The following is a 16,714-nucleotide window of genomic DNA, read 5'->3' as shown; positions in this document are numbered from 1 at the left end:
AAGAGTAGCCAGTGTGTGTGAGGGGACGGAACAGCATCCTTGTCACTCGTTAAATAGGCTGAGTGGCAGAGGGTAGTTGGCACACCGAGCTTGCAGCCGGGAGGAAGACGGGACCCCGGGAGGTGGGCAGTTCTCAGGCCCAGGGTGTCAGGTTCAGATCTGGAGCCCACTGGCTGCACCCCTGGGGCTTGGAGATGGACCCTCAGCCGTCGTGGGAGGCAGGTGGGCAGGTAGTGCTCTGTCCCTTGTGATGTGGACTCTGGGAGGGCCCATGATCACTATGGGGACATCTGAGTAAACTGTGCCTCCCCACCACCCCCTGCCCCCCAGATATGCCACAGCAAGAGCGGGGAGATCAACCCTGTGAAGGTGGCCAACCTGGTCAAGGCCTACGTGGACAAGTATAGGCACATGCGCAGACACAGGAGGGCTGAGGCCGGCGAGGAGGCACCCCCCCAGGGCACCGAGAGCTGAGCCGGGCACAGAGCAAGGGGGCACCAGTCCCCATCCCGGAGCCACTCTGTTGGGAGAGGCAGGAGCAGACAACTCTGGAGACAGCCATCACTCCTGTGTTCAGGGTTCCTGTGACCACACGTGGTCTGTGCCCCTGTCTTGCTCACGGTTCAAAACTGGACTTTTTTATATGTATATTATAGATACACACTGTTTCCATGGTGTTCTAATTTATCAAAAATGGATTATCTTTAGAAACTTCTTGATTGACTCAGTATTTGAAAGGTGAAGCCTTTGGGATCAGGAGGGGCCAGGGGAATGCAGGGGGGCTCCCCGACCCAGCTCACAGATGGCCTCATTTTATTTTCCATCCTATTAAGGGAAGGCCCTTCCCACGTTTTCTGTTTGATGTTCTGTAAATGACGCGGTTTGCTCCCTCCCATGGGGCAGAGCACGGTGTTGGTGGATCTGGAAGGCAGGAGAGCCCTGCACACGGCGCAGAGTCGGCCATTCACGCGTCCCCCTCCCCAGCACACCTGGCAGGAGCAAACACCTGCTGTCCCCAGAGCATTTTGTATTCTGAGTAGAGTTTGTTGGCTCTGAAGCGTGTGGCCTGTTTCTTCATTACGAAGACAGAAAAGGACGGGTGTGTGGGCGGGTGAGGGGTGGTCACCTCCCTTCCGGGGCATGCGCGGGGAGCCTCGAAGTCTGGGGGGCCACTTCTTGAGTCCCGGCCCCACCCCTCAGCCCGCCCCGGCTCAGGACACCAGCGCCGGTTTCTTGGCTTGCTTTTATTGGACCGCAGAGGGCGCTGGCGCTTAGGCGGGCTGTTCCACCTCCATGAGGAAGTGCTCCAGGGCCTCGTAGAGGCTGTTGCAGCTGGACAGGCAGAGGCCGAGGCTGCTGCTGTCCAGGGAGGACACGCCTTCTCGCTGCACGTACTCCAGGTGCGCCCGGCACAGCCACGGCTCCAGCTGCAGGGAGGGGGTCGTCAGGCCAGACGGGCTGGGCTGCCTGCGGCCCTGCCCACGGGACCCCGTGCCTCACCTTCACCAGGACCAGGCTCTTCTCCTTGGGCCTCCCAGCCGACAGGTCCTGCCCAAAGCCCAGGTAGATGGTGTAGTGCGGGGAGCGCCGACGCCGGCGAGCCCGGAACTCTACCAGCTCTGTAGGGCAGGGCTGTGGTGAGCAGGGCGAGGGCAGGAGAGGGGCGGGGGAGGGCAGCGGCCCCCCGCCCCCGTCGGGTGCATCACTGACCTCGGAAGAAGGCGCTGAAGTCGAAGATGGGGGTGTCCTGGTTCCTTTGCAGCAGGCACGGGGGCGTGGAGGGGCTGGCGGAGCCCAGGGGCCCGCCCACCTCCCAGTAGACCTTGCATTTGCCCAGGCGCCGCGCCCACAGCCTGGGCCCCCGGAGCTCCAGCTGCAGGCCGGGGGCCACGTGCTGCAAGAGCTTCTCTGTGTAGTGAAGCTGCTTCTGGTCCGGGAGCTCGGCCGGGCTCGGGAAGGCCACGTGCTGGGGCTCTGTGGCCTCGGTGGCGGGGCTGGGGGACCCGTACAGAAACACGAAGCTCGGACGCCCCACGGTCTCCTGCAGCACTGTGCGGCCCTTGTACATGATGGTCACCTCCAGGGCCCCCGGGCCGGGCTCTGCCAGTGACCCGATCTGTGAGTGGCCGGGCCCGGCCACGACCTCACCTGCCGTCCGGATGCCAGGCGCCACCTCCCGTGGGGGCTGCCAGGGCTCCAGGGCTGGGGCCGGGCCTGCGTCTGGGGAGGAAGGCGGAAGGTGGCACCGGGTCCCCCAGCCCCTCCCTCTTTCACGCCCTGCGCCCGACTCCTCTCACCTGTCACCTGGGCCTGCTGCAGGGCCTGCAGCCTGGGGCTGGGGGCTGTCTCCACTGCCCTAGGCAGGTATGGCACCATGTTGGGGAGCGCTGGGCCTGAGGAGGGTGACCGAGGAAGCAGCTGTACTGGCCCAGCTGTGGCTGGCACTGTCTCTACTGGTTACCCGCCCCCCCTTCCCCTTTCTCCACAGTGATTCTGCGGTCCTGCCTGCTCCTCCCCCTGGCACGGGGCCCTGCAAGGCAGAGCACTCCCACTCAACCCAGCGTCTCACCAGGGGCCTCCGGGGGGATCGGGTCCAACCCCCATGCAGCTTCCAGCAGATGGTCCTCCAGGCAGCTCTGCTCCAGAGCCTGGAGCAAGAGGTCCCCAGCATTGCCAGTGGGGCCCGAAGGGGAGCTGGGGGCACAGGGCTCAGAGCTCAGCCCGGGCCCCTGCCTCTCAGCAGCAGCTCCTGCCGGGCATGGCCTAGGGAACCCCCCCTGCAGGAGAAGGGCCAGCGTAAGCATCTCCTGGCTCCATCGAGGAGTGGAGACCCCCCCACCTGGGAGCCGGGAGGGCAGAGCAACCTTACCATCAAGGGTCGGGCGTCTTCCGGGGCCTTCTCGTCCCCCTGGTTAGTGCCTGGGCCTTCTGAGGGAGAACTGGGATGAGACTCGGGAGTTGGGACACTGGGTGTGGATGCCCCGCCCCGCCCCCCACTAGTGCCAGTGGGCCACATAAGCTTTCCCCGCCCTCCCCGACCGGGCTCCAGCCTCTTCCAGGCCAGTTTTGGAAACCACAGATCTGCCCAGTGCCAAGTCCCAACGCGTGCTGGCACCGTGGCTCCGCCCTGGACGACCTGCCTCCTGCGGGCTCCTCACCTCTCCACCCCAGCGCGGAGCTGAGCGCGTACACCTTATGCGGGTCGGTGGGGTCCCCCGAGTTGTCTTGCAGCATCACAAAGCGCTGGGTGCTGTGCAGCGCACAGCGGAAGTTGGTTTTCCAGCTGGCGCGGAGCGGGCCTTCGGAAGCCAGCTGGTGACTTCCGCCGTTGCTGGGCGGCCACCTGCCGCGGGCCACGGCCCAGGCCTGGGGTCAGGGGGAAGAAGGTGTGAGCTTGGGGGCGCGGGCCGGGGCCTGGGCCGGCCCTCCCTTCTGGCTGGAGCCCCACCTTGAAGATGCGCGCGTCGGCCTCGCCCAGGTCCTTCCGCGCGAAGTGCTTCCAAGGCACGCGAAAGCGCGTGCGGGCCGCGTCCAGCCACCGCAGGCCTTCGTAGCGGCCGCTGCCGACCTCCCCCAGAAGCCAGTCCGCGAACCGCGGGCGCGGGGGCCCCCTGCGGGCGGAGGACCGGCGGGGTCAGGGCGCGGCCGGCCGGGTGGCGTGGCCGCGCACCCTGGCGGCGGGACAGGCGCTCACCTTTCGGGAGCCGCGGCCATGACTCCCTCCGAAGCCCTGGGCGGAGGGGGCGGGGGGCGGTGCTGGGAGGGGTGGGCACGGGTGACGGGGGCTCCCCGCGTGTCACCGAAGATGTCGCAGGCGTGGCCCCGTTGTCAAGGTGTTGGGACCACAGACGCGGGGGGAGGGCTGATGGCCACGACGTCGCCAAGGCGTGGGATTCTTGCCGGCGGTGGCCGTGCTGTGACCACAAATGTGCGGGATCCGAGCGGCCGCACGCATGAAGTCACAGGTGTGGAGCCAGAGCCCAGACGCGGCGCGAGGGCTCTGGCGGGACCCTGCGGAGACACGACGGGACGGCCGCTCGCGGGGGGCGGGGAGGGGGGCGCGCCCGGGACGCCAGGAAAGCGAAACCGCCGGCGGCGGGAAAGCGAAACCACGGGCGGCGGGAAAGCGGGAAAGCGAAACCTAAACCTTCGTGGGGTGGGGGGGGGGGGGCCTCTGCCGGCAGCGCCCCCACCTCTCAGTCCCGACCCGACTCCCCCGGCCGGACCCTCCCCGTCGCCGCGCCGCGCCGCGCCGCTCGCCCCACACGTACCTGGGCGCCGGGTCACCGGGGCGGGCCGGTTCGTCTTCCCGGGGGCCGGGAACCAGCGCTTTTATGGAGGCGAGGCGGGGGCGGGCCGGGGGCGGGCCCGGCGGGGGGCGGGGGGAGGGGGCTGCAGGTGCAGCCGAGGAAGTCACGTGCTCTGGACGACGGTGCCCCAGGCCCCTCGCGCCAGCTCCTGGGTGCGGGCGGGCGGGCGGGGGTCGCGGAGGGGCGGCGGGAGGGGCCGGCCCTGCGGGGTCCAGTCACTCCTTTCCCTCAAGGCGCCTCCCGCACATGCCGCCGGCCGGGGGCCCCCGGCGACTAGCGGAGGGGCTGGGGGGAGGCGCTGGGGAACCTCACACGAAACCCGGCCCTTGTTTTCTCAAGGAAAAGTGGGCAAAGGGAGACGGCGTGGGGCATGTGGCAGCTGTACGGCTTGGAGTCTTGATGGGAATTGTTCAGACAAGAGCACTCGAGTGCCCTTGAGAAGACATTTGCAAAGAGATTCGTGATGACTTTTCATTAGGAAAAACACTGACGATCCAGAGACAGTGTGGTGGCCTTCAGAGAGGAAGTCCTGCCGGCGGTCCTCCCCTGGGGAGGCCAGTAGAGGGGGCCCTGTCCCTTACTCCGTGGCTCTGGTTCCCCTCGGCCTCTGATTGTAGCCGACCAGCCCCACCTGCCATGCTGGCCCACGGCCTGGGCCTGCTGCCCGCTCCCAGCTCCTGTCACCCCAGGCAAGCCTCTGCTCGGAGCCACAGGTCACAGCCCAGACGCCAGGGCCAAGTGCCTCAGAGCACGGTGCTTGCTTTCTGCACCAAACCTCACCGCAACACTGGCTGTGACCCCCTGGAAGGTCCCCAGGGACCTTGCTCTCCAAAATGAGTTCCTGAGGGCGGCTCCTCAGTTTCCCCAAGGCCAAGAATCTGCATGTCGTGTCGGGAGGGGGGATCCACAGCGCAGGGTGCCCCCCCTCCAGCGCGGTTAGACCAGGAGAGGAACTGGCCACCAGCTGGCACCGGCCCGGGAAGCCCCTTGGCTGGCAGGCACAGCAGGTGGTTTACGGGAAGCGGCCTCGCCCGGCAGGCAGGGGCCGGGGACGTCCCAGCAGCTGGGCCGCGCCGTCACCTCCCACCAGCGGCAGCTCCAGGGGGACCCTGCGCGCCCCGGCCGCCCATCGACTTTGGCGCAGCCGAGCTTGGAAATCGTCGCTTTATTGTGCAGTGGGGGCGGGCGAGCAGCCCAGCCGACCTCAGGGTGGGCCAGCGAGGGGCGCAGGGAGCCCAGCTACACGTAGGTGGAGCTGGCGTCGTCGCGGGAACCCCCGCCCGGGCCCTCGGCCTCGGCGTCGGCCTCGTCACTGCTGTCCTCGCTGCCGGAGTCGGCAGCGCCGGCCGCGTCCGAGGCGGGCGTGTTGAGGACCACCACGTCGGCCTCGGCCCCGATGTCCTCGCCAAACCACACGGCCTTGTAGCCGCCCTCGGGCCGCCGCTCCTTGGTCAGGATGGACCTCATAGCCGCGGGGCCGCCCCCATCCCGGGCCACCTCGGGGGACTCGGAGGCAGGGTCCAGGGACTGGAGGCTGGGGGGCTCCGGGGGCGCAGGCTCCGGGGCCACAGCCGGGGTGGGGGCAGGTGAGGGGCTGGGAGCCGGTGCCCAGTTGGACTCTTGGGGAGCATGGAAGGCCTGGTTGTCAAAGCCCGAGAGCTGGGGGTGCTGGTGCTCCTGGGGAGGGGACAGGGGCAGCCAGGACATCAACCAGGACCCCAGGCCTGGGCTGGGCCCCAGCCCTGGTGCCCTCCCCAGAGACAAGGATCCAGGCTCTCGTCCTTCCTTTCTCTGCCTTTTTCGGCCTCCTCCCCGTTCCGTGGGCTACGGCGTCTGCACCCCGTGTCCCCTCGCCTCCCTCTCCTGCCCCTTTTCCGTCTTCCTCTGTCCCCCTCTCCATCTTTCTGTGGCTCGGTCCTCACCTGCACAGCCCTGTCTCCTTGTCTGTCTCTGTCCCTGTCTCTCTCTTCCCCTGTCCCTGTCCTGTCTGCTCCCCCAAGGCCCCCGGGGCCTCACCTGAGCTTTACCAGAGCAGCACTTGAACCGGTGGCCATAATGCTTATGGACGAGGATCAGGAGGGCGATCAGAGTCAGAACCAGCAGCGCGCCCAGCACCCCGCCCAGGGCCGCCATCTCCACGGTGGAGAAGCGCTGGTCCTCAGTGTGGCTGACACCTGGCTTGCTGTCCCCTGCCGTGCTGCCTCCTCCAGGCTCTGGCGTCCCTGCAGCACCGACAGCCACTTACCGTTGGCGCCGCCGGCACTTTCCAGCCTGCACCAGGCTCTGGACGCCTCGAGCACGAGCCGGGCTTGGCGTCCTCCCAGAGCTGCGGTTCTGGGGAGTGGGTGCTACTGACACCCCAACTAAGGGGCTGTGTGTTCCCAGGGGCCCTGGGGCGGGGGCAGGCTGCTGAAGGGAGGCAAGGGAGCTGGGGATCCGTGCCCACTGGCTCCAAGGGGAAGGCAGGGGCCTAGCACCCTAGGAAGGCGGTTGAAGGCAGTGCTGGGGCCTGGAATTGCGGGGCTCCTCGGTCCCAAATCTGGCTTCTGCCCCACCCTCCACACACCTTCCCAGTTTACCTTGTTGGGGCCCCCGAACCCATCTCTGCCCGGACCAGAGCAGACTCCCTTGCGGCCTACGGTCGGCGTGGTCCTGCCGGGCCAACCTGGGGTGGAGCCTCCCTGCTGTTATTCCCAGGACCACTCACAGTATGAGTCAGGGGGCATCCGGGTGACTCTAGGGCAACCGGGAGGTGCTACCTGAGGGCTGGGGGGCCCCGCTGGGCCCGGGGGACATCGGCTGAGAGGTTCTTGGCTTCAGCGTCTGTGTTGAGCCCCCGCTGGGTGAGGCTGGTGGGAGGGAGGTGCCAGTTCCCACACTGGGGGGCCTCCCAGGTGTAGATGAGGCAGGTGGCCTCAGAGTTGCGCCCGAGGGAGGGTGCGGGCCGGTGCTCCACCCAGAACGGGTCGTGGAGGACCCCTGAGAGGGCCCCGGGGGCCTGGGGGCTTCCGCAGTGGTGGTTCTGCTCGATGTTCCTCCAGCCTCTGGGGATGTGGGGGGCTCTGGGGGGCCTGGGGGACCTGGGGGCCAGGGGCAGGATGCGGGCTTGCCTCTGCCCCCAGCGTGCCTGCCTCAGGGAAGGCACCGCCCTGGCTGTGGCAGAAAGCCCCCCCTCCCGCCGCTGAGCCGTCACCTGGGTCCCCCGGAGGCTCACCTGTGGGGGTGGGCGCCTCCTCTTGTAGGACCTGTATTTCCACCACTGTGCTTGCCCCACTTGCGGTCACTGTGTTCGTGGCCTCAACCTGGGGCAGAGAGGGGGCTCGTCTCTCGTAGGCCCCGCCTTAATCCCTGCCCCTCGGAGACGTCCCCTCGCCCTTACCTCTGCATAGAAGACCCCCTCGTCTGCCAGCAGGGCAGCGGTCACCACGGTCTCGCCATCCATCCGGAAGTTGGTGTTATTGGTGATACGATAGGTGATGGCGGAGTCGAAGTCCTGGACACTGTCCCAGTGAGTCCTGGGCCCGGGCTGCCCCCACTGCCCCCCAGCCCACCCGCAGAGGGGCTGCCGCCGCCTACCGGGAACTCAGGGTCCCAGGCCCAGATCCTCAGAGGCTGGGAGGGGGAGGCTGCGTCCCTGACCGGGACGCCCGCGCCAGAGCCGAGAGCCACGGTGCCGCGGTACCGGCTCTCGGGGAACTGGAGCAGGCTCCCGTTGGCATTTCGGGCCTCGATCGTGACCCGGGTCACCGAGTAGCGGGCGTGGTCGGCCTGCTCGCCCTAGGGGTGGGGGAGGCCGCGGTGACCGGCAGGTTCTGGAGGGGCGGGCGCCGCAGCCTGGAGCTCGGGAGGGGCGCTCGGAGGCCTGGCCGGGGGCCCACCTTGACCAGCAGAGTGAAGGTCTTTGGGCTGCGGACGGCCCCGGTCATGGTGAGGTTGCCCGAGTCAGCGTCTATGGCAAACGTGCCGTCGTCTCGTTCTGTGAGGGTGGTGGCAGCGTCTGGCCTCTCGGTGCCTCTGGAGGCCTGAGGTCTAGAGTCCCAGCTGGCTCTGCCCACCCGGCAGGTGCCCCTGGGGCTTCCTCCGCCCGTGGTGGGGATGGGGTCCCGGACGTTGTGTGGGGACAGAAGCAGGGCTGTGGCGCACACTCACCACTCACGATGCTATAGAGGATGCTCTGGTTGATGCCCCGGTCCCCGTCCACGGCATAGATGGGCCCAGGACGCAGGGTGAGGGGGCCTTGCTGTGGGGACGGGGACAGGAGGAGGCACCATGGGGCTGGTGTGCCAGCCCTAGCTCGCCCCCTCCCGCTCCCCTCAAGGGGGCAGCTGGTCGGCTCTCACGACTGCTGACCACACCCTCTGGGACCCGGCCAGTTCTGATCGGATTGATCCGAACAGCTCGAGTTTGGAGAGGGAGCACAGGCGCGGGACAGGAAGAGGTCACACAGGGTCTGGGCTCGGGGATCCTCCGTACGGCGGGAGGCCCTGGAGCCCGGGTCCAGGCCCCGCTGCCCTCCGCTGCCTCCAGGTGACTCTCGGGGCCCAGAGGGGACAGTCAACCGGCCAGAGAGGCGGCTGCCCCCTGGAGCACCGCCCCCGTGGCCCCTCCAAGCCACCACCCTCTGGGTCCCCAGGGGCTGTCTGGCTCCGCCCCAGGACAGCTGAGCCTGCGCCCTCCCTCCAAGGTCAGAGAGGACGTTCACGTCTCCCCATCCCGGGTTGGGTGCGACTGGCTTTCGAAGGGATGTCCACATAAAAACGACAACCAAACTTGGCACCCAGGCCACTCCCCCGATGCCCATTCTGCCCCTCCCTGCCCCCAGTACCAGCGTGTGCCCTGTGGGGACAGCCCCGTGGTACTCGGCTTGGATGCAGACGTGAGAGTCTGAATAGGCACAGGGCAGGAACCAGGGGGGCCGAAGGTCAGCAGGCTGCACCTCCAGGATCACGGTGGCCGTGGCCGTGTGGCTGGGTGCTGCGTTCTGCTCCTGTGTGTCCTGCAACAGCCGAACCCGGCCGGGTGAGGCCCGGGAGCCCCGGGCTGGGGGCGGCTCAGGTGGGGGCTTGAGTGCCCAGGCCTGCTTACCCGCACCAGCAGCTGGAAGGTCATGTTCTGACACTGGTAGAAGTCCAGGGACCGGTCCAGCCGCAGAGCGGGGAGGTTGGTGCCCACCAAGGAGAAGAAGTTACTGGCGCCCTGGGGAGGTGGGAGGGGGATGGGGCTCAGCCTGAGACCCTGGGAGGACCCGGGGCGGGGCTGGGGCCGAAGGGAGGGTGTGGGGCTGGTGCGGAGGCGGGGGACACTGACCGGGGTCACCTCCTGGAGGGTATAGAACAAGATGTCACTCTTGTCGGGATCGTGGGCCTCCAGCTTGGTCTCAGGGACGACGATGGTGTTCACCTTAGTGTCCTGGGGGCACGGAGGGGGAGTGGTCCAGCTGTACCCCTGCCCCCCCCATGGACTGATCTCTGAGGCCAAGCCATGGCCACTAGCTCTCTGCTGTCCGGCCCCTCACCCCTGGCTCCCCTCGCTCACCTCAGAGACATTCTCAACCTTGGTCACGAAGGGGAACACGGGTGCATTGTCATTGATGTCCAACACAAACACAAACACCCTCAGCAGGGTCACCTAGGGGGACAGGGTGGCGGTCAGCTTCCTCCCTGCAGGTCCCCACCCCAGCGGAGGGCCGCTCTGATGGCCTGGGGTACGGTTCACAGGGACTGCGGACGGACAGCAGGAAGCGACTACTGAGCACAGGAGGTGGTGAGTACCCTCGAGAACAGTAACCGGGCACGGGTAGGCGGGGCAGGAGGGTGGCCAGCAAAATCCCAAATGAGAGCGATGGTGAAGCAGTCGAGTTGCCTCGAGAATAATTCTCAAAGGAAAAGGAAAACAGAAAGGAGAACACACAGGTTGAAAGAGGCTTAAGAGGGAGCGCGCGACTCTTGATCTCGGGGCCGCGAGTTCGAGCCCCACGTTGGGCAGAGAGACTACTTAAATAAATAAATAAACTTTAACAAGAAAGAAAGAGGGAGGGAGGGAAGAAGGGAGGAAAGAGTCCTGAGACACAGAGCAGCCAGTCTCATTAGGTGGCCACCCTGGGGTCTTGACTCAACAAACTGGGAAAGACCCCCACTGTGGGGAGAGGCGGACATCGGGGGTCTTGTGATGCTGAGAAGTTTCTACTTTTTCCAGGTGACAGCAATGTGACGGTCGTGTCTAAGAAGGGTCCTTGGCTTTCGGAGACTCGTCCTGAGATACTTGTGGGTGGTGTGCCATGATGTCTGTGGGGGACACCCACAGGCCTCGAGGACAGGGAGAGCGGACAGTGGTTCCTGTAAGCTGACAGGTGCATGGGGCTGGGGTTGCAGCTTAGAATAGACTGGTCAAGAGATGGTGAGAGAGGCAGGCAGGTGCACATCCGGGGAGAGGGCACAGGGCCAGCTGGAGCGGGGTGGGGGTCCATGCACCCAGCCTTGCCCACCGCACAACGCACTTGGCCTTGGCTCTAAGTGAGAAAGCAGCCGGGGGCGTCCAGGGCAGGGACGGGCTGCTTGCTTGATCAGATCGTCCTGCCACGATGAGACTGGACTGGGGTGGCCAAGGCCGAGAGGGGAGCGAGCAGACCAGTTGTCAGTTGGAAGTTTCTAGAAAGGAGATGCTGGTGGCCAAGGGTCTGGTCGGCTTAGAGTCCAGCTTGAGGCAGAGTGACCAGATTTGCTGCTAGACGTGAAGGGGGAGTGGGGGGGCGAGGGAACCAGCAGGGCGAGGCTCCTCCCGTGTTGGGGTGGGGGGTCTGGAGCCCAGGGCAGCGTCTGGGCTGGAGGAAGTGTGGGCGCCAAGCCGGGAGTGACTCTTGAAAACATGCCACAGGGTGAGGTCACCAGGGAGTGGCCCTGGACCAGGCAGAGTGCTCTGATGTCACAGGGTCAGGGTGGCAGCACAGGGTGGGATGGGGGGGACTCACCACGGTGTCACCTCTTCTGCACTCCAGCTGTGCCTGCAGCATCGTGTGTTCCTGGGGGGGCAGGGGGGGACAGACAGGTGTCAGAGATCACCTGCCCCGCTGATCGCAGCGCGCTGGCCCAGCTTCACAAGCGAGGAGACAGGCCGAGAGGGGCAGGCGCTCACCCGGGGGCCCCAGCATCAGTGCTAAGTCCAGAGGTCACTCAGCGCCCCCAAGGGCCCCACGCCCCCTGGGGTCTGTGCTCCACGAAGCCTTGAGGCCCAAGAGGGCTGGGTCATTGCCTGGCGGGCACAGAACCCTCAGGACCCCCGGGCAGACTGAGACCCAAAGACCCTGGAAAAGCCGTTCTCCGGGGAGGGGGGGGGAGTGTGGGTGCCCGCACAGGTCCTGTGGAGGGAGAGCCCCCCAGCTGCCCCCGCGGGGGTGCCCCGCCTAGGCCCGCCATCCACACCTCATAGTCAGGAGTCACATTGAGGAACAGCTGAGTCCCCTGGATCCGAAACGCCAAGGGGGTGGATGAGGGTCCGAGGGTCACCTGCTGGCCTTCAGGGACATAGATGTCAGCCAGGGGCTCGCTCTGATTCGTGTTCTCCGGGACTTCGAAGTAGGTGTTGCTCACAGAGCAGACTGGAGAGTGGGAGAGGAGGGGTCAGTGCCCTCCCGCCACCCACCTGCTGCCCAGCTCCACCGCCACCGCCCCGCAGGTACCCTGGGCCTGGGCCGTGGCCACGAGCAGCAGCAGCAGCAGGGCCCAAGCCCCCATCTTGGCGGCCGTCCACCGGCGGGACCCTCTGAGCCGCTGGTGCTGGTGCCTTCTCAGGCTGGGCGACCTTCGCCCCTGCCAGGCACCGCCCCACGTTATGATCCTTTACAAGCCACCGGCCTCCACCAAGGGGGCTCTCGCCGGCCGCCTGGCCAGGCCCGGCCCGTGGCCAGGAGGGGAGACCTGGTGGTTGCCCAGCTGGGCCACGTGTGGGGGCCCACGGGGGCTCAACTCACAGACGCCAAGGTGGGAGGCGGAAGTCGCTCAGAGAGCTGATCAGGGCACCGTGGGCCTGGCGGGGTGGGGTGGGGTGGCTGGGGGTATGCCTGGGGGGGCAGAAGCTGGGGCAGGGCGTTAGAGCCTGGAGGAGTGGGGACTGGGGCGGGGCCTCAGCCCTGGCTCCTGTGTCTGCTGTGCCCACCCCCCGGGCCTGCTGTCCCTCTGCTGGACGCTTCTGCCCGAATCATCTGGGAGCCAGCTTCAGGGCCCAGGTTCTCCCGGCAGGACCACCCTCTTCCCACACCAACCACCTCGGTCTGGAAAGAAAAGGTTGTTTGTGTCCGGGGTTACCCCTGCCTGTCTTGGAAACAAGCCATTCTCCTCCAAGGGGGGCTGGGCAGGGCCACCGTGATGGCGATGGCAGCAGGCAGCTGGGGGCTCCTGGGGGGCAACCCAGCTCCCCATGGGCTCTGGAGCTTGACAAAGAGGGGGTCCTGGCAAGGCTCCCGGGCACAGGCACCCGACTGCCCTACCCCCAAGGGCCCCCCCAAGCTCTCAGCAGCTGGGGAGAGGCCACTGGATGGGAACAGCAGAGGGGCTGCCGTGACCGTGGCGGTCGTGGGCCTTCGGGTCTCTAGGCCTTTGCTCTGCTGCTGCTGCACCGGGGGCTCCTGGCGCCTCTGCCTGCACTGGGAGGGCCTCCATGGCTTCCAGCGACCCCAGCACCACTTGGGGTGTCATCACCGTCCCCATTCCACAGGCTCAGAGTGGTCAAGCCACTTGTCTGAGGCCACAGAGCTCGGACCAGGAGCCAAGACATACGCTTGGGTCTCTCTCTGTCTCTCTGGAGTGGACTCCTGAACCCCTAGGTGACGCTCCGGTCACTCTCCGTGCCCCCTCAGACTGCCTCCACCACCCGCCCGGCACACTGACCGCAGGGCCCCGGGGCCGGGGCTGGAAGACATCCTGGGCCCCCCACCCACCCAGGGCCCCTGAGTGTGCGGTAGATGACAGGGGTGCAGACTGTCTCTGGGGAGCTCGGTCAACGGGACACGAGAGAGAAGGCAGGTGAGGCGCCCTGCTGGCTTCCCAGGTTTAAAGGGCAGCTGGGTGTGGCTGCAGCCCCAGAACCTGTGGGCAGGGTCCTTCCGCCCTGCAGGGCTGCCTTGATGGCACAGAGACGGCGCACTGAGTGAGCTCATGGGGCCGGTGTCTGAATTCCTCCTTTATTGGTGACAGGTGCAACCCCTCCTCCTCCCGCTCCACCCCTCCCTGGCCTGGGCTCCAGGGTGCTCCCCTTGCAGACAGAGGGGAGGCTCCTTCTTCCTCAGGGCCTCATCCGTGACATCTCAGCAGGAGGCACCGCCGGCTGTGAAAATGCGGCCCCAGACCCGGGTCCAGGAGGCAGCTGGGGAGACCAGGCCTCATCCAGGGGGTCCCTCAGGGGCATCCTGTGGAGACAGCCAGGTTAGGGGCTGGACGCTGCCACCCATCTGGCCAGACTGTGCCTCCTCTGGTCACCAGCTCTTTTTCCTTCCCAGACTCCCCCCCCCCTCCCCACCACTGCCTGTCCAGTTCCTGCTGTGGATCTAGGGTGCGCAGGGGACCAGGGGGAGGGGCTGGGGCAGAAGCTTGTGGGTGGATGGGGGGGGTGAGGGGCTGGTGGTGGCGGCTGGGGCCAGGACGGGGCTGGGGCGGGGAGGTGGGGGGGGCTGGTGGGGGCTGGTGGCGCTCACCAGGCCTGCAGGGCGGGCGAGTGGGGCCACTGCAGGCAGAAGCGGCCCTCAGACGACTTGGTCCAGCTCGTGCCGTTCTCTGTGTCCAGCTCGCTGCCCCCCACGCCAAGTCGGAATTAGTCCTGGAGCTGGGGGGCGCCGCCCCCGCGCCCCTCCCTCGGCCCCGGCCCCTCACCTGCGCCCCCTCACCCCGCGGCCCCGGCCCCTCACCTGCGCTTCCCCACCAGGCCCTGCAGCAGTCGCTGCAGACGCGCGCTCTCCCGCAGGCGGCTGAGCTCGCTGGTGAACGTCCCATCCGAGTGGCGCGGGGCCCTGGGGAGGGACGGCGGGGCCACGGGCCAGGTCAGGGCCGGGCGGGGGCGGGGCGGGGTCCGAGGGGCGGGCGCGGGCGCGGGCTCACCTGGGGGGCGCGGGGCGCGCGGCGGAGCCCGGCAGCAGCAGCGGCGGCAGCAGCAGCAGCAGCAGCAGCAGGGGCCGCATGGCCGTGGTGGGCGCGCAGGGGGTGCTGAGCGCTGCCGCCGCCGCCCGGGCCCCGGCCGCCCCTTTATAGTGTCCGAAGCGGGGCGGGCCGGGGGCGCTCGGCACCGCCCCGGCTCCGCGCAGCCCGGCCGCGCCCCCATCGATCGCGCCGGAAGGTCAGGGCCGCCCCCCCAGCTGTCGCCCCGGCTGGCCCGCCCGCCCTCAGCGCCGCGTCGGCGCCCCTCGGCCGGCTGGGGATGTGGGGGGGGGGGGGGGGGGGGGGCGGGCCTGCATGAGGAACGGCAGGAGCAAAGCCTCAGAGCCTCGCCCCGACGCGCTTCCGAGGCGCGGCGGGGGCCGGGCACCACCCTCGGGGCGCAGAGGGGCGCGGGGTGGGGGGCGGCACGAGGGCGGAGGCCGGGACCAGGGGGCGTCCACCCGAAGCGCGGACTCCGCTGGAGAGGCCCAGGCCGGCTGCAGGCCGAGCTGGGGTCGAGCCCCCCCCCCCCCCCCCCCCCCCCCCCCCCCCGCCCCGGGGCGCCCTGCATTTGAACTTTCGGAAGACAGACAGGAGGTGGAGGTGCGGAAAGGGGACACAAGAAAGACGGCAGCTGGGTGACTCCTGCTCCATCGTTTCGGGTTTAGGTCCGGTTTGGCTTCTAGAACCAGGACTGCTGACATCCCTGAACATAAATTAGGAGTCCAGTAAATGGACTTATAATAAACTAGTAGTTCTTGTGTTAGACTTTACATTTTTTTTTTTTTTACGATTTTATTTTTAAGTAATCTCCACACCAAGGTGAGGCTCAAACTCAACCCTGAGGTCAAGAGTGGTGTGCCACCAAGGGAGCCGGCCAAGCTTCACATTCATTTAAAAATAGTTAGTAGAGGGGCGCCTGGGGGCTCAGTCCATTAAGCGACCGCCTTGGCTCAGGTCATGATCTCAAGGTCCATGAGTTCCAGCCCCACGTCTGGTTCCGTGCTGACAGCTCAGAGCCTGGAGCCTGCTTCGGATTCTGTGTTTCCCTCTCTCTCGGCCCCTCCCCTGCTCACACTCTCTCTCTCTCAAAAATAAACATTAAAAAATTTAAGAAAAATAATTAGTAGACTTTTTAAAAGAGCAGTTCGAGGGTTACAGAAAAACTGATCAGAAAGTATGGAGCAGACCCAGGCCCGGCCTCCCTGCCCCCAACATCCTGCGGGACAACCGACGAGCGTCCCGGTCCAAACATTAGCTCTGATGGCCTGTCACATAATTTACTTTAGCGCTCATCCCAGTGTGTAAACGAGGGTTTTCACGGATGACGATGAGTGCATCCAAGTCTGGACTGTCCTGGCTTCAGTGCCCCTAATTCCTTGTGCCCCAGCTGCTCGTCCTTCAGTCCCCAGTCCCTGAACTTTGCGCCGACCCCACTGTCATATTCCCTGGTGTGGACGCACCACAGCTAACCCACCCACCTACCACAGGACACCTTGGTCGCTCCCAAGGGTTGGCAGTTATGAACAAAGCTGTGATAAACAACCGTGGGCAGGCTTGTGTGTGGACGTCAATTTCCAGCTCTTTGGGATAAATACAAAGCGCGTGATTGTTGGATGGGATGGTCAGTTTTGTAAGAAACTGCCAGACTTTCCCAACGCACCGATCCGCGCTCCTCCCGGCCCCGAACGAGACGCACATCCTTGGTGCCGGCGTTTGGGTTTTGGGCCATTGTAACAGGTATGTAGCGATAGCTGCTTTCTTTACACGTGTTTTTAAGCAGCTGCTGTGGCTTATTCCTGCACGAAGTCGGCAGATTAAAATGCCCTGTGCTTTCACACCGTTCACAGGTCAGTCATGTCCACGGGAACACGCCACTCCCGACACTGGTGTCAGTCAGACTTCTCAGCACCTCAAACACTCAAGCCCCCGGGGAATAGCTTCATAAGAAAAATGTGCCCGTTTATCAAAAGTACACTAAAATTGAAGTTTACAAAATCTACAGCAAAATTAACGTGCAGTAAAAAAATGAATTTTGGCACAAGTACTGGCCCATGTAACCACCACCACAGTCGGGACACAACACCTGCTCTCCGTCACCCCAAAGGCTTCCCTCCCGCTGCACCTCTGGGGTCACATCCTCGGCCCTGAGCGCCTCTGGTCACAGCTTCACGAAGTCACAAGCAGTCACTGGCTCAGAGGGACAGACGGAGGGTGCGGCCAGGGAGAGGCTGCGTCTGTGCTGCTCCTGTCACAGGATATTTGTTTCTACCGCCTTCTCTG

General features: G+C 66.1%; 4 protein-coding genes across 13 annotated transcripts in view; 1 reads left to right on the top strand and 3 right to left on the bottom strand.

Moving 5' to 3' along the window:
* Positions 1-1,057, top strand: part of PHRF1 (PHD and ring finger domains 1) — a 30,626-nt gene extending 29,569 nt beyond the window's left edge. For all 9 annotated transcript variants that reach the window (XM_042904448.1, XM_042904454.1, XM_042904453.1 and 6 more), the window contains one exon: positions 331-1,057. In XM_042904448.1, coding sequence (XP_042760382.1) covers positions 331-474 — 144 coding nt within the window. In that variant the 3' untranslated portion in view covers positions 475-1,057. The remainder of the gene's footprint in view (positions 1-330) is intronic.
* Positions 1,058-1,229: 172 nt separating this feature from the next.
* On the bottom strand, positions 1,230-4,351 carry IRF7 (interferon regulatory factor 7). 2 transcript variants are annotated; one of them, XM_042904455.1, is made up of 10 exons: positions 4,272-4,351; positions 3,695-4,011; positions 3,449-3,611; positions 3,159-3,366; positions 2,870-2,928; positions 2,570-2,777; positions 2,298-2,393; positions 1,711-2,220; positions 1,501-1,619; positions 1,230-1,427 (listed from the first exon to the last, which is right to left on the bottom strand). In XM_042904455.1, the coding sequence occupies exons 2-10, from the start codon at positions 3,712-3,714 to the stop codon at positions 1,272-1,274; spliced, it is 1,539 nt and encodes a 512-aa protein (XP_042760389.1). In that variant the 5' UTR covers positions 3,715-4,011; positions 4,272-4,351; the 3' UTR covers positions 1,230-1,271. The 2 variants fall into 2 exon arrangements, with proteins under 2 accessions (XP_042760389.1, XP_042760390.1); XM_042904456.1 differs by having other exon boundaries at positions 2,870-2,925.
* Positions 4,352-5,549: 1,198 nt separating this feature from the next.
* CDHR5 (cadherin related family member 5) lies at positions 5,550-12,040 on the bottom strand. The gene is made up of 15 exons (XM_042906621.1): positions 11,986-12,040; positions 11,729-11,904; positions 11,278-11,328; positions 9,846-9,938; positions 9,618-9,719; positions 9,396-9,506; positions 9,136-9,306; positions 8,460-8,550; positions 8,189-8,286; positions 7,887-8,087; positions 7,690-7,803; positions 7,525-7,612; positions 7,070-7,381; positions 6,327-6,532; positions 5,550-5,987 (listed from the first exon to the last, which is right to left on the bottom strand). The coding sequence occupies exons 1-15, from the start codon at positions 12,038-12,040 to the stop codon at positions 5,550-5,552; spliced, it is 2,307 nt and encodes a 768-aa protein (XP_042762555.1).
* A 1,411-nt stretch (positions 12,041-13,451) lies between these two features.
* SCT (secretin) lies at positions 13,452-14,638 on the bottom strand. The gene is made up of 4 exons (XM_042906921.1): positions 14,396-14,638; positions 14,206-14,307; positions 13,996-14,088; positions 13,452-13,710 (listed from the first exon to the last, which is right to left on the bottom strand). The coding sequence occupies exons 1-4, from the start codon at positions 14,473-14,475 to the stop codon at positions 13,587-13,589; spliced, it is 399 nt and encodes a 132-aa protein (XP_042762855.1). The 5' UTR covers positions 14,476-14,638; the 3' UTR covers positions 13,452-13,586.
* Between the last annotated feature and the right edge of the window lie 2,076 nt (positions 14,639-16,714).

This window comes from Panthera leo, chromosome D1 (genome assembly GCF_018350215.1).
Source record: "Panthera leo isolate Ple1 chromosome D1, P.leo_Ple1_pat1.1, whole genome shotgun sequence".
Classification (NCBI taxonomy): domain Eukaryota; kingdom Metazoa; phylum Chordata; class Mammalia; order Carnivora; family Felidae; genus Panthera; species Panthera leo.
The sequence above is the reverse complement of the archived record's forward strand: the minus strand, read 5'-3'. Positions and strand labels throughout refer to the sequence as shown.